The sequence below is a fragment of the Bombus vancouverensis genome, chromosome 1 (genome assembly GCF_051014615.1).
Source record: "Bombus vancouverensis nearcticus chromosome 1, iyBomVanc1_principal, whole genome shotgun sequence".
NCBI classification, from domain to species: domain Eukaryota; kingdom Metazoa; phylum Arthropoda; class Insecta; order Hymenoptera; family Apidae; genus Bombus; species Bombus vancouverensis.
Window position 1 is genome coordinate 23,873,828 of NC_134911.1, and position 16,932 is coordinate 23,890,759.

At 36.8% G+C, this 16,932-nt stretch overlaps 1 protein-coding gene across 3 annotated transcripts in view; it reads left to right on the forward strand.

Moving 5' to 3' along the window:
• The window catches only part of LOC117159472 (protein couch potato), a 183,701-nt gene that overhangs the window by 127,724 nt on the left and 39,045 nt on the right, over nucleotides 1-16,932 (forward strand). For 2 of the 3 annotated variants that reach the window (XM_033339334.2, XM_033339339.2), the window contains exons 4-5: nucleotides 10,846-10,908; nucleotides 13,563-13,704. In XM_033339334.2, coding sequence (XP_033195225.1) covers nucleotides 10,846-10,908; nucleotides 13,563-13,704 — 205 coding nt within the window. The remainder of the gene's footprint in view (nucleotides 1-10,845; nucleotides 10,909-13,562; nucleotides 13,705-16,932) is intronic. The other variant, XM_033339336.2, reaches the window with a different exon arrangement.

Genomic DNA, 16,932 nt, shown 5'->3' on the forward strand with positions numbered 1-16,932 from the left:
GTGTGTTCGTTATGTGTGGAAAGCGCGTATTGGTGATTACGAAGCTTCTCTTATCGTATAGATATTGGTTTCCAATTAACATGTATCGACGATCCTCTACTGTACAAGACGTTCTATAACCTTTTGTTCAACCACGTAAAAGTCTTAATAAACGTTGCTCTAAATAGCGTTCCTTTTAAAGCCATAAAAAGTCGTAGAAGATTAGTTTCCTCTGTAGTAAAAATTTTCAAATCACCAACCATTTGTTTCGACATAAACTCAAACGAAAACGACAACTTTCTTTTCGTTCTCTTAATTCTTTCATATAACGCGGGAAATTTAGACAAATATAATTACTTCGAACTACTGACAACCAAATCGTTGCGTTCGCTTTAACAGGCATTACACGTTCTCCACATTTCCATTCAAGGTATAACCATTTTTAACGCTTTATACGTACGTTCCGTATTTCTATTTCAAAATAGAAGTAAGAAATATCGCTCTTTCTTTCAACGTTGTTTGATAAAATATTTTGCTTCGAATATCAATAATTATAGAAAGCTTTATTCTGCCAATATTCCTGCCCCTTTTTACTTTTCTCCTCATTTAATATTTTTCTTTCAAAGATATTTCGCTGGAACTAAAATTTAGTTTTTCGGGTTATCTCGTACGTTTTCATCTGTTATAATATCATCGAACGATGCCGTAAAAAGTTCTCGTTTTCTGGGATTGTCCCTTTACGGATATCGCTGGCACCGTTAGGTACGAGCGCGCAGATCGATACGAGTTTCCTCTGCCATTTGCTCGCGCTAATTGCCCCGTTCGTCGAGCGGCAAATTCGACAGTTTATCCTTCCTCGTAGAATTTTACGGTTAAAAATCGACGCCATCGTTTTTTAACAAATTTTCCCATTCGAGGTTCCGACTTCGATATTCGTTTGCATTCGCGCGTCGGATCAAAGAGGCCGTGGCAAAGGTATTTTCAAAATCCTTTTACCTCGAATCCGGTTGATTTTGCAGCAACGATACAAAGATGTAACGACGTTTGGAATCGCGGTTGTTGCATTCAGGTGAAATTCTCATTGATTTTACGCTTTCTTTTCGCGTCTTCCCTCGGAGTGATATTAGTAGATTCGCTTGAACGACGAACGCCACTTTCCAATCTTTCCTTTTTATAGATCCGCATGAATTCCGTACTTCGCATTTCACTTGCCACTGGCGTCAAGTTCCTGAACTTTACTTTTATGGTATCCCCTTGCGAAGAATTTCCTCGCGAGGAAACTCTCTGCTAAACCAACGTTTTGTCAAACGTGGAATTCGATGATTTTTAACGGCCTGGATCTTCGATCTTCGCTCGCCGCAAAACTTGAACTAGCGAGAAGTTTATTAAAATTTTGCGTCAAATATTTGCAACTTTTATCGAATTCTCGACTTCGTGAAACGACAACTTTTTAAATATCAATCCGATCCGCGAGGATCGTAAGCCTTTTAGCTTTTATGAAATTCATCTGATTTCGTCCGTAAGGAATTTACGAAAATGATCGTAAAATATTTGCTATCATCGTTCGACGATATTTCATCGAATGGAATCTTCGTTGGTTTTCAAAAAATCTAAGATTTATAGTTTCCACTATTGCCAACGCTTGTCCAACTCAATTGTAGAAAAAATAACAAATTCGCTGTCTTCTTATCAAATGAAAAGTTTAATCGAATAATATCCAATGTAAACGTAATTTCAATATTCTTTCGTTCTCTTCTTCTTTCTAAAGAAATCAGTTTGAGGCGCTTCTTCGAAAAGGTAAGAAATCCCCAGGAAGATTCTCGCAATTCCTTCGGACGTTCCCTGGCGAAAACAGCGAGTATAGAATAAAATGAAAGTTAAATCGAAACGATGAATCCATTTCAAAAGTTACGTCTTTCCCTTTACACCCATCCGGCGAATACAATTTTACCTCCTAACTCTCGTCCTTTTCGAGAATCTGCCTGTAGCGATCTCGTAGAACCGGTGGAAAACAAAGACACGGTAAACTTTGAACGAAAGAAAAACGAAGCTCGTTCGCGAATTACAGCAATTTGCCTGGCAACGACGCGACGCGAACGCAATTTATTCGTTCGGGAATAAGTAACGGGTAAAAAATAATTCGTGCCATTTGCAACTACTTCGCGCGACTTTGCACTTCGCGGAAAAGAAGGGAAATTTCTTCTGTCGGGGGAGACCGTATCGGGGAAAAGTTGGGCCGCGATTCGAAACGTATTCGCGTTCTTTTACGAGCCAAGCTCGAAAATGTTGCACCAACCGGCTGCATTGTAATTTTCCAACCCTTCGATTATGCGGAATCGGGCTGAGCAGTTGCTTTACCGCCGTCGTTACATGCATAATCGCGCACGTGTGTATACTATTTTCCATCGTCGAGCGTGCGTTATATGCATGAAACACCTTTGTCGCCATTTTTCTTATCTGTCGGTTCGCGTATATAATGCGAGCGATATACAGGGTGTCCCGTCTTAATCGATTCACGCAGATATCCGCTAAACCATACGTTACTCGATAAAACGTTTCGGATAAAACTTGCTTCGTTTTTCTTTCGTTTCTTCGTGTTGCGATGGTCGACGATTTTATCCAGATGAACGGTGTCTTCGAGATTCCAAAGGTAAATACTTGGGTCGAGAAACGACTAGTTTCTTTTCAGTTGCGAGTGTTTCGCGTCAAATCGACTACGAGGTTATCAGCGGTAAAGTTAGATTTATACCGATTGGATTTTAGTGTACGTATTCGTTTCTTTGACGAAATTTAGCGAGTAAAGGTATGCGATCCCGTGACGTTAAAACTGCGTCATGTGTCGAGTTCTATTCCGTGTCTTTGTATTCGTGTTTCTGTATGTCTAGATACATTTTTGCTTTTTTTTTTCTTTTTGTAATTAGATATTCGTGGATTATTGCGATTTGCGCAGTCCTTAGGCGAGCCGTTACAATCCTTTCTTTCGCTCTGCTCATATTATCACACGGTATCTGTTGGTAGAAACGTTGAATTTTGTTGAGGTTATTTGATGTATAAACAGAGAAACTCGTGGATAAATTGTAAGGTAGAAAATATATTTAAATAGAAGTGTAATTATAAGTAAGAATACAATTTGAGCTGGTCCAGATCCGCACGCTAGCTGTGTTACCCAATAACTGAAAACCCCGAAGCCAACGTCGCCTGTCTACTGTTTATGGTCTGTCTTCGTCGCAGTCTTTTGTCTACACGCTGTCGATGGCTTCTTCGGTGCTTGAGAAAACTAAAAAGACCAGATGTAGAGTTTACTATGGATCTTTATGCTTCTGATTGAAGACCAGGTTCTTCTTTCCTTGTCCTTCGTATTACTCGATTTGATGAAATTAACATTGAAATATCTTTTAAACTAAGCATTTTCAAATCTTAGTACTTTTTTATACACAAGTAAAAACAGCTTTAAACGGTGTATAATGTTTTATAAAGGAACCATGAAAAAAGGTAATTAACTAGTTTGATTTATATTAAACGATCGAGTTAATGGCAGCGGCAGTAACAAATGCTGCAAAAAATGTTAAGTAATTTTACAATCAAAGATTACTAAAAGTTATCAGAGTGTTAATAAGTAGGAATCAAAACCGTTTCTAAAATATATTTATCTTTTACAAAGATTTCTTTTATTTGTGCTAAGCGAATTAAAATTACTATAAAACGAGGAAAGTATGCGTCAAAATGGCACATTTACGTACGATGCACGAGGAAAAGTAGAAACGGGGAACGTGAAAATTGATTGTTCTTCGTCAGGCAGCACGCAACCACTAACTGTTAACCTACATGCGACCACCACGATGAACCTATTGATAAAAATAAGCTCGACGAAACGTTACATTACGTTCGGAAATTCCGTGTTTCGATAACAGTTCCGGGAACGTAACCGGTAGCACGAAATGAAAGTCAGACACACGATTCACTCACTGAACATGTAAATAAGTACTTCCCACGAATCGATACGTGGATTCGATGTCGCGACCAAAGATGTATAGAACATTTTATCCTATTAGCTAGATTCGCGTACGTATCATTTTCCTTTGAGAAAACTTTTATCGTTCTTATTTATTTTATTTGACGTAGAGTCAACGATTTTTATGTTCGCTAGCGACCGCGGTTAACGAAATACATGACAAAAATATAACATAAGAAAAAAATCACAGTGTAAATGTACTTTACATCTTATTGTAAAATAAGGCAAGTGAGAAACTCGAGTTATAGTATCTAGTAGCTTAATGATAATACTATCTAGTACCGTTTGGACGTATATCATATACAGTACAATTATAATATAATACAGTAGAATATGCAGTATGTGTCGGAACTTGGTGATTAGTTTACAATATCATAAATAGTGATACGAATTAATACGTTTGAGAGAATAAAGAAGATTCTCACGATGTTGTTTACAACGTAAACATGTCTGAGTTTCGTTTGGAAAACCAAATGTAATTCTGTATTGGGAGACGTTACTACGATTAAAAGAATAATTTCCAAAGAGAATACAATTAAAATTATTGCACTTATTCGACTGATTTTTAGCTGTAAGATGAGAGCGTGTCAATTTAGCGCATCTAATTCCAAGTCTGGCGAGAGTGACTTGCTCCTTCCTGTTAAAAGGAAATGCCGAACTTGGTAAAACCTTAATTACATATAGGTAATTCCTTTGGAATAATACGGGTGAATCGGTAATTCTGGAAATTAATTTCATTAAATACGAAAGCGAATCGATAAGAGCTGCTAGTTCGGAAGTAACTCGTCGTTTATGGATCCGATAAACAAATATTTTATACGAAATATGTCGTATTCATCGAAGCTCGTTAAACGAAAGCACTTTAATTTCTTACGTTTTCAATTTCCAAGTGGTTTGGTATAAACTATTTTTTAATCAAATTCACGAATAACGAGCTATTTCGGACAACAGCGATTCTCTCATCTTTTTGTGATTCGCTCATAGCGTGCATGTATATTTGCTCGAATTGGTTTCCAGGAATTATATTTGCAGGAAAAAAATATAACGAGCGAAAAATTCTTTAATTTAAGATAACCAGGCCAGATTCAATTCGAATAAAGAAATCTGTGTGTTCCCAATCGTTGAATCGCGTAAATAATAAAATCTTTCAGACGGATATTAATCTTGCGTATCGAATTGCGTTTGCAATATCTAAATTATTTTAGGGAAGATATACAAGTAATAACGTAAATCCCTTACTATTTTTAGTCTCTAAAGGTTATTCTCGATTATTAATTAGTTTTATTAACGCAAATTTATAAAAGTCATGGCTTTTAAAGTGTGACGATCGAGCGTTACTTTTTATATGATTTCCTCGTTTGAAAACAATTTCTTCGGGAAAAAATTAAAAGATTATCGGAGCATTCGCGAGCTTAAAAATATAGAAATCACTTGCGATTATTATCGTATAAAATCTGGTTTTCGTCACAAGTGGCGATTTTAGAAATAGGACTCACTTATCTCATCCGAGTAACGAGATGCTATTTCCATTCGCCCAACCTTTCTGTATATCGCTTAATTCAAAATGTTTTCGTTCTACCGAATTCATTCTTCTCATTTTTCTTGCTTTTCCTGTTCGAGTCGAACGACGAATAATGCATCGTAGAATGGTTTACCTTCATTTCGATCCTGTTTACCATGAATTATTTTCAGTAGTATCTGCGAAAATATTATTGTCGATCGAATTTTCCGACCTTCCTCTCTTCGTTTATCTTCTAATGAAAAATCGTCAGGCATAATACCGACCTGATAATTTCATTCATATTTCGATCTTCTGTTTATTAGAATTATACTGGAAGATTTATCTAGATTTAGAATTATACCGGAAGATTTATTTACCTTCGGAATCGGACTCTTTACCTAGAGGAGAAAAAAGGAGACAAAGATCAAAATGGAAAATTCTGCGTAACGTAAAATGAAAGGCAATTGTAGATAGCGATGGTAGATACGATAAGGCTGTTTCTTTGCACGTAGGTACATAGCCTGTTGATCTTATCGTTTTTCGTATTCATTGTTTCCTAATTCCTTTTTTATGGCGGCAGATCGAGTCGATACGTCGTTCGTGACACGTGTGAATTTGAGGGAGATCGATAGAAAGACATTGTAACAATTTTATTGCTGTTCGGCCACTTCCAATCGACAATTAGCCATTTTACCCGTATATTCATTTCGTAAACGATATAATTTTTAATTTGTTTATCGGTACGTTTCCTAGACACAGTTATCACGAAGTACGACAAGTTTACAGGTACTATGACTGCAGGGTAACTTAAATTCTTCTTCAAAAATGAAACGATTCTGCCTATATTTCCATCGACGAATATCCTGAAGCAAGAAGTTGTCGAGTTGATCGGAAAGTTCCGTTGTTAAAGTTTATTCGCAATTATCGGGATGAAGATCGTAATCATCGAGATGTAACCTACAAAAGTTATAAAGCCACAAAGCTCGGTTGAATAACGCGACAGAATTTTCCGAACGATTTAACGCGTTACCTGTGAACGCTACGATTTATACGTCCACGGATATCTGAAAATTAAAAACTTGAACATGTACCTACGAATATTTCAAAGATGTGCTAAATGCCACCACGATCCTTCTCCGATACATCTCCAGAAATATCATCTAACGTGCATAAAGAAATTCGTGAAAACAGACGGAGACGGCATTGTTGCAAATTTAATAAAACTCTCGATCATCTTCAGAGACGAAATAAATTCGCGTTATCGGGAACGATTCGATCGATTCCGTTTGAAAATTGCGGAGGAGTCAATATGAAAGTTATTGGCTCCATTTACGCGGCATCGTATGGAAAAGAACTTTAACGGTGAACGCTCGTTTTAAACGTTAACGTCGAATGAAATTCCTTTGTCGTTCTATTATCCATTTATATAATCGCTTTCAGCCCGACAAATTTATTTGCAACGTTACCGCGATATCTGATCCGGCCCCCGATATAATTTTGCAACACGTTTACGAATATCACCTTGTCGCGTGCGCGGTACCGCGCCGCGAATTCTCGCTTATCGGATCTTGATCCTGCAACGGCGATAAAAATTTGTAGAAAACACAACGGGGATATATCTCGTGTCGAGGATCGTTATACACAGGCTAATATTATCATAGGTATAAAGCTGGCACGAAACAACGCTTCCGAAATATCCGTCGGGCACCACCGTTAAACGGATTATTTCCATTCGATGAATAGCTTTTTCAATAATGCGAGAAACAGCCGCGTTTTTGCGGTAATTGGAAATCAAGAGGAGAATCTAAAGTATTTTGACGGGAAACGTCTTCTTGCTATGCTCTTTATTTATTTATCTTCCCCACATTTTTTTTTTTTTTTTAATTTTACTTGTGTCGAGTCTCGCCCAGCTCTGCGGGTTATTAGCGACTACAACTCTCGTACAACTGTATTTCACAGGCTTATACAGTATCACATTAGACCGGTATTTTATCGTTTGGTCATAAGTAATACGTAGATACGATATTTACAATTGTAGCGATTTCAGGTACTTGCTTGTCCGACACTGCTCTCCTGCTGCCGCAGCGGCAGAGTGTCTACGAGGATTTCTCCATGTACAAAGTAAAAAAAAAAGAAAGGTACTTGCTTGTGGCTAGATCAGTTAAAAAGGTTCGTGGCTTTTAGAAACTGTCGAATCTTACTTAGGATCGTCTTGAGATTACTTGGAACGTCGTGTCGTTGCCTTCCGCTTCGAAGTTTTAGGCATTCGATTGGTAGGTTTTGTCTATTTTTGTTTTCCTCGATCGCAAACTTCATATTAGGCGTGATTTTATAATTTTCTTTGACGTCGAAGAATTTAGATTTCGCGTAGATATTAGTTTGTTTTTTGAATAAGTTGCAGTATCTTTTACGCGATGTCAGAGCTATGCCTGGATTCGGCTTATATCGATATTTGTACCTTTGACATTTCTCTCTATATAAAATCTTTACTTCTTAGTTGATAAACAAGATTCTGTCAGGATATTGATCAACCTAGAATAAATAGGCTGCAAATAAACGATTAAATGGTATAATGCAATTAAATCGCTGTATACAATCGTATCTCTGTCCGAATAAAATTCGATTTTAATCTTGCTAAAAGCAGCTGCATGTTTTCAGCGATATCAAAAGCAGAAAAACGTCGAACCTGTCATTAGATTTGACGGATTTGGTAGTTGTACCGTTAATCCTATATCGCTGAATTTATCCACAAAGAAAAATGATACAGCGCTGTTTAAAAAGATAATATTTTTTTATCGATGAAATTTCCTTTTTGCGTATTAGCTGTTTTTTATTCACAACGTCTCCTTCCTTCGATCGATTAAATTGTTCTTCGTTAAATTAGTAAATAGAAAACTACGAGAAAGAAGCGAAAAAATGCGTTATAAAACTGTATGAGAAAGCTTACGTTGGAAAATACAAACGAACTTTCTACTTTTCTTCGAAACGGTAAAATAAAATTAGCTCGGTAATTGAGTGAAGAAGAATTCGATGGTATATCGATGAAAATTCGAATCTGGGTCGCTCGTGGCTCTTTTCTCAATGAAACAGAATCACGGCATAGTTTCTCCGCAAACGTTTACCGAACCGAAAACCCGTATCGGTTCTCAGCGGTAAACGCGTGCAAATTCCATCGAGTTCCCTCGGAAAATTACACCGTAGAAAGACCGTTGAACGAACGATTCGTTTCTCGGTGAATTACAGGCTTCTCGAATCCCCTCTTAGGAAACCGAGGGTGAACTTGCGAGCATCATCTAGCCAGAAAGTCTATTCGATCTATTTTAAGCTCTGCGAGCTGATTCGTCCCGTGCAATAAGACGCTCTGTCTTTTCCAACGCTTCGAACGTTTGTTCTCTGTTTTTATTCTCTTTTCTTTTTTCTTCTTTATTCTTCGTGACATCGAACGATATATTGTTTGTTGACATCGATTAACGGGGTTGTTTGGTTTGATAGATCAAGAATTAGGTACTTTTAATCCTTCTGTCGATGTACAATCGATACAGTATAAGCAAAATAGCTGATAGATTCGCAGTGTGAAGTCAAAGGACCGCGTTATCCGCAACCTTCTCTCAAATCAAGTCATTGCCTTTCGGTAGCACAACGATATTTTATCGATGTATACACTGCTGTGAATAATTATAAATTCAAACGTATTTTCTGCGATATCTCTTCGATATTTCCAGGAAACCACTGATCATACCTGAATACGTTAAGCGAAATTGCGTTTGTAAAGGGTAAATCGAACGTTATAGAATATTAGGAGATGTTACGTGGCAAACTATCGCCTTTCGTAACCGAACCAGAAGCAACAAAGATAATCTTTCGACGAAACAATGTTCCTATTCGTACCAACCGTCGCTACAAAGAAACGATTTCACAAGATTTCAAGAATAGAATTATTATTCGATCGAGAAGCTGGACTAAGGAATTTCAGCAGGGAAAGCTTACGATCGGTAAAAGCCAGGTTTAATGCAGCTTTTTAAATATGGTTGAACTTAAAAAAATATATTCGAAACTTTGAGCAAGTTAGTGGATAGCATACCTAACAGATTAATAGAAGTAATGAAAAATAAAGGAAAATCCAGCGAATATCGAATGAAAAGCTAGCGAAATTAACATTGAGTTTATATATTTTCGCATTTATATTTTCAAAAACGCAATTTTCTTAATAATATTATTTATATATATATATATATAATTTTAATAATAAATTAAACAGAATTTTAAAAAGTAAGGATAAATTAAATCGCATTCCATTTTGAAGAACTGAAAGCGACCTAATTGAAACTGATTCATCTTTATTAGTTTTTAATTTTGTAAGTAATGAAATTTTCGATCACAAGGCAACACAGTTAACCAAGGTTAAGCAGGGTATAAGAATGAAAAATTGCTTGGTGCAATCTTCTCCACTTTTTACAAATTCTGCAGGGACACTGCAAACACGCCTGCAGAACATGGCGATGTATCACGCGTCCCTCTTCTTTGGAGAAATTGCTCCACGACCCTAAACCTCGAGGGGTTTCTATCAAAAATCTAGCCTTGCCTTACCTCCACGATATGTCAGTCGCTTTCAGGACCAGAATGAAACTCCAGATCCTAATTAAAATCTGAATGTTTCCTTCTTTTTTCCAAGATCTGAACTGCCCAATAAATTAAAAATGCAAGGGTAGAGACGAAAATCTCACTATCTACTAACATTTAGTAACTTAACAATATAGGGTGTCGTATCGCTAGATTTTTTAATCTGCCTATGCGAAGATTTCTTTTTTTATTCCCTTTTTTATTCCCTTAATTATTTCCTTTTTCACTCGGCGAGGTTTTAATAAAGCTGCATATAAAATAACACTATCACCGACGATCATTTTGATAAGAAAGGATATTCTGCGTGTTACTTAAGAAAATTTAAATAGCTTTCGTCCGATAATAACATCGTCCCATTTTCTATATTTTTCCGTAATTTATCATTACGAGCATTCATGCAAATTCATATTTTTACGAATATAATCGAGAAGATGGAATCTAACTAGAAATCTATTTCGCCTGTCACAGTAGAAAGAGAAAATTATAAAAAGTACTTATTTGACGCGTTTTATATATCTTGAAATCTTAGTTTTATCTTCTCGCGTGTTTTAGCATATCGCGCGCGCTCTGTACAGTTTTGCAATTCTACGTTTCCTATGAATGCGTAAACATTCGCAAGCTAGATACGAAATTAAAGCGATGCGCGACGGATAACGATGAAATTCTTTTCCGAATATTAAGTAGGAATATAACGAGTAAAACGTATTGACGCGTACGTTTTGTTTGATTTCAGCCGGTGGGTTTCGTGACTTTTCACACGAGGGCCGGCGCCGAGGCAGCGAAACAGGACCTTCAGGTAATACTCCGTTTCTCGTAGGTATTCGAGAGAGAAAAAGCTGCTCGATAAAACGCGAGAGCTCCCGCGGGCTCCCTTACAATTATATGGCCATACTTTCTCTCATATTATATATGAATATACATACACATACGTACAAACAATGGCCCGCAATTTTCTTCTTCCTCCCTTATATATATTATATATTCTTTTTTTTTTTTTACAATCTTTTGTCTCTCTCAAAGTATCATATACATATATGAAAATACACACCCTTGCCTTAGATTCCAGCTGGCACGGGTTAATGCTACGTAGCTATTTACCTTTATCAATTACCATACACGTACTTACACACACACTCTCTTTCTTCTTCCATTTATTTTTCCATTATATAATATATATATATATATATATATACATATTTAATTATATATATATTATACGTAAAAGTTTCTTTCTGTTTTTATATACTACAATTAGCTTCCTCCTGTAATCTTCTCTTTTTTTTTTTTAACCTGGGACGAATCCGTAGTATAAATTACCTTGTTTCTCCGTATACGTATACCAACATCATACTGTAATAACGCTGGTTGCACCGTGTGATACTACCCATACTGAAATATACATATATATGGTGTTGTTTTTTGCCTTTTAATAAGCGTGTCACATCCCCCGTTTTAGCCTTTGAAATCACCCCCTTGTCTCTCTCTCTCTCTTTCTCTCTCTCTTTCTCTTTCTCTTTCTCTCTCTCTCTCTCTCTCTTACACCCCTGTCGAGTTTTCAAGTTTGATACAAAAATCGTTTACATATGTATAGAAGTATATGACGTTTAATCTATGGATTTGGATCTTGTACAAATACATTCTGTTAGATTTCAACGATACAATAGACCATATATACGTGTGTAGTAAACAAGTATGTTCGACTCTGCTACGTTCTTGCGATCATGTTCCAGCCAATTATGCTTTTCCAACGTTAAAAATCATCTTCGGTTCGAACGAAATAAAAAGAATTGTTATTCGTATGCACGTTCACCTTTCGATTTTATGGCGAACATCCTCTTAAAACGTAACAAATATTTTCCATTCGTCGAAATGAGAGAGGAATTGGAATATAAAATTTCAAGGATCGTAGCACGGTACGATAATCTTCTCATCGTGTAATAAAGTTACGAAGAATTCGGAATTAACGGCTTGGAAAATAATTATCGCTTTACCGTCGCGAGATTTCTTGTATTTCTCACGACAGATACAAACGATATTTATATAGCTTGATCTTTTAATGGATGATGAATTTTAATTAATTGCATCGTATATAGCGATATGTAAAACGTGAAGACGATATTGTAATCGATAGCTCCTTGAACCTTTCTTCCTCGTGCTACTTGTTCGCTGTGGAAAGATTAAGCGTACATCTATGAATTACTCACACACGTATACGTACGATCCTTCTTTTTTATCACACCACTGCAATTGACCTCACGCAATTTGCAATGTCTTTATAACCCTGTGTAACCGGTTACGTACGAGAGAGACTCGAAACATCCTCTTGTCGGATGGACACGTACGCTGAGAACAGCCTGAAACAGACTAACGAACGACCCACTTCTATCGATAGCCACTGTACTAACAGAGACACGGATATACAGACACTTACATGTATACACGCAGAAAACACACACACACACACCATCTTGTGCTAATTTTCCTGTAACTCCGTCACCCTTGTTCGTCCCCTATCGTCGCTCTTACCCTACGCATCGTTTTATACGACACTTTCGTTGCCAGTCGTCAATCCGATGATACAGTACTAGAACAATAGTAATTAAGGTGGTAAATAGAGTTTCATTTACTTTTTGTTTAATTCTTGATCGATAATTTAAATATGGCTGATCGGGTTACACAGGTAATTACGTATATGATTGCTCGAGTTTCAAGCGTCTTATTTTTATTTTGTATTTTACATCTTGTACGATAAATCGTACAAAACCGAACTTGAATTATCCGGTGTGGGTTACCCAATTTAATATTACCTTGTATTTTATGCTTTATACGATAATCTGTGCCTATAAGACGGAGAATAGCAAACAAATTGAAATTAAACGAACAAAGTAAAATAGGAGAGCGAAATTAAATTGGATAACCTATTCCGATATAACCTACGATATAACCTGTTCTAGTAATCAATTCAAATTGTTGCGGTCATCTACCAATCCCAATACCAATTGAAAGTTCGGTTTTATTACTAAAGAAACCCTCTGTTCGACGATTATCGACAAGCGTTTAAAACGTAACTAAAATCGCCGTGTAAAACTGTCCATCGCAAAAGTTTCAAAATTCCAAATTCACCAAGAATCGAAAATTCCTCTCCTCGACAACATCACAAACGCTTTACCGCTATTTAGTAACGAAAGCTAAAAGCGCGAGGTCACGAGTACCAAAAATTCTCCGCGTCTCGAAGCTATTTCTCTTCGAACCCTTCTAATTGCAGACAAAATACAACGAAAATCTACTTCGAAGCTTGGCTGGCGACGAAAGCGTAGATCGATAGAATTCCTTCGAGCGTAATTTTGCCGCCACTCACACTCTCTGCCTTTTCTCTCTTTCTTCTCCTCTCACCAATTCCAAGCATCCACGTGTGCTCCCGGTTTACTAATTTAGGGAATCTATTTGCAGCAGGGGGTTAGATTCGATCCTGATATGCCACAAACCATACGTTTGGAATTTGCAAAAAGTAACACAAAGGTTAGCAAACCCAAGCAACCAGCCGCTGCAGCAGCCACCTCGCACCCTGCTCTGATGCACCCTCTAACTGGACGTAAGTATGCACCGCCACTCGTTCACTCGCTGGATACGTCTCACTACTATTCTCACCCACTGCACCGAACTACAACGTATCTTCCTCCCTGTTGTTTCTCTATCTCTTTCTCTCTACTTCTTCCACCACCACCCGTCATCTTGAAGCGTATCTTCCTCCTATTTCTTTCTTCTTTTTTTTTTTTTATTTCTTTCTCTTCGTCTGACGTTCCCGTCCACCAACCCCACACGTCCCCGAGTTTGAACCCCTTACGACATTCGGTAATCAAGGCATCGGACAGCGTGGATGTAATGCGATAAAATAAACCATATCTTTGTATTATATTGTATATGGTAGATGTTGCAGAGAGGGCATTAAGGGACGATAGCGTGAAACGCGAAAGGTTTGATGAATTTCTGTTCTTTCTTCAGGTTCTCGCGAACATGTTTCCTTTCGTGATGTTTAAAAGCGTTTCTTCGGTCATGTTTGTCAATTTGTTGCAGATCTATGATTTTTATTTAACGAGTTAATAAATAGATGGTGTATTTATTATTTAACTGTAGATCTGTACCAGATCCATCGGGTCCCGCAGTTTTACTTTTGCAGTTAATAAAACCATTCGGCTGCTTTTGACGACGTTAACGTTGATTTTTATTCGGAGGAAAATACGATCATACGTGGTTATTGATTTCAGTAATAGTGCTTTGTATGGAACCTTCCATATTTGATATTTTATATAGACGACTATTGATAGCTCGATAAATTAATAGCCAACTAAATCACGAATATATTTGTTTCTTTATAAAACTGGTACTAGATCTTAATACGTTATACGTATTTCGTGAAAAATTACAAAGTTCTAATTATTAATAATCGATGACTTTTCTACGACTGAAAAACGTTCGATTTTCATAGCGTCGATTAAAATACTTTTTCCAGTGTTAAACAGCGAATGAATCTAGCAATATCATTTTATAGTTACGTATGTATAAATGTATTTATCTACTTACTCAAATTGCAAATCTCTGTTTAATGGACATTTTTCAGTCAATGAAATTTACATATAGTTTACTGCGAAGAATTTAAATTGCAACATTCATAAAATATATAGTGGGAAATTTAAGATTAATCGGCAAATTTCCTTAATTAATAAACCAACGATTAAATAACGGCATAATTTATTTAAAATTCGAGTTAGTGTCGCGATCGAAGCGATTATTTTGACAGGAGTCTGAACAGAACATTAATATCAATCCCATTTCATATATTACCGAAATAGAACATACAATACCACGGTGGCAACATCGCCGGAAAATTAATTATCGTACTTCCACCGCTGTCCGATCAGTTTGATACGTGTGGGCATGCGTTTTCCTCGCGTTCTTTTTGGGTTACCTTGCGAAACAATAGACGTCGATATTAACTCTATCGATCATCCATACAATCAACATTGGCGATGCAGTCGAACGTAACTAAAATTCGAACGAATAGAACAATGCGCTCTTTGTCAGAATGAAAAAGAGCCAAAAAGAGAAAGAGAAAACTCGAAAAATTGTTGCGTCCGTCCGTATCCTTGCCAGTGTTTTAATCGTTACTTTAAGCCATTAAACGAGTCTTTGACCCTTTGTACTCCTCCGATATTATCTCGAAGTTATTTGTTTCTATTGCCATCGATAAACTATCGTACAAATAAATTCGTGAACATTTGTAACCTCTTCTCCTCAAAGTAAAATTCTACGTTATAAAATGGTAAATCAAGCCAATCGTATGGAATAATTTACAGAGTGCAAGGGGTTAAATGAGAAAAAAGGAGCTAGAGAAAGGAGTCTGTAAAACATAAAACTTGTAAAAGTTTAAATTTGTAAAATATTTTGCTATTTAAATAGGAGGAAAAAAAGAGCTAGAGAAATAAATTTGCAAAACCGAAGGAAATGATTTACTTTTGAGAAAATTTCATTCGATATAGATTTCGTGCACGATGGCTAACTTTTTGAGTAAGAGTTAGAGTTAGGTCGCGTAGGACACGGAAGTAAATCGAGGATGCGTCTAGTGGAATGCGATGCGAATCGATCTAGGGAGATAAAAGGGGAACGGTGTGAAGCTCGAGTGGATTCCCTTTGGATGGTTGTTTTACATCGGTAATAAATATGCATTCGTCGTGTCGGTATGGTGAAGAGACTTCTTGAAATAAGGATAAGCCACGCGGTCAGGACAGTGAATTTTATTGGTCGACGTTCGATATCAACCAGTTCGACGATATCGATTACCGATAGGCTACGGCCACGTAAATATATAAAAACGTCAATTTTCCAACGATATCGAGACGATGGCTCGAAGTGGAAAAATTGTCTACGGATTTTACGATGCGCAGCGAAGTCGTAAAACGTCGCTTGCTTCCATTTACCGGACATTTACCCACTGTAACGCACACTGCCGAATATTTCTGTGAATCGTAGGTTTCCCCTCTCCCCGCAAATACTATTTATTTCATTCGTTTAATTTCAAAATTTTAATATTTCAGCCGAAATTAATCTTTCGATAAAACGTTAGGCAACGATAAAACGTAAAAGGCAAGAGAACGCAGAAGTGGGAAAAAGTATGAAAAGTATCAAATAATCCAATCGAACATACGATACTTGAAGATATATAGGAAGATGTGTAGACACCTATTTCACGTGGTAATATTTAATCGATACGATCAAGCATAATTATTAATTATCTAATGTATGGGTAGTACATGATCAAGTTTAGTAATAGCGTTATAAATGATAGTATTAAATGTACAGTATTATACGCGTGAAATTTACGACACGCCTGATTATGGTTCGTTATATTCCTCTTGAAATAAACGGCGATACTTTCGGTGATACCGTGAGAAGCCAACCCGCTGTCAAACTATCCAACTATCCTAAAGAAGCCCCTTCTCGGCACGGTAGGGGCTGGTCTCAAATTCGTGATCGATACCATACGTTTCTCGCGAACGCAAACATCGGCTTTCGCTTCCTAATTAACACTTGGTAATTAACTCACGAATATTCTCTCACTCTTTCCTGTAATCTATGCTGGTTAATTCAATTTATTCGTTTGTTTAGTTTAAAAATATAGTGCACTGATCTATAGGGTGATTGGTAACTGGTGACACAAGCGGAAAGGGGGTGAAGAAGAAGTCGAAAATATAGAATAAAATTTTTTTTTATTTTTTTTTTTTAATTTTTCCATCGAGACAACGATCTACAGCGAGATCCGTTA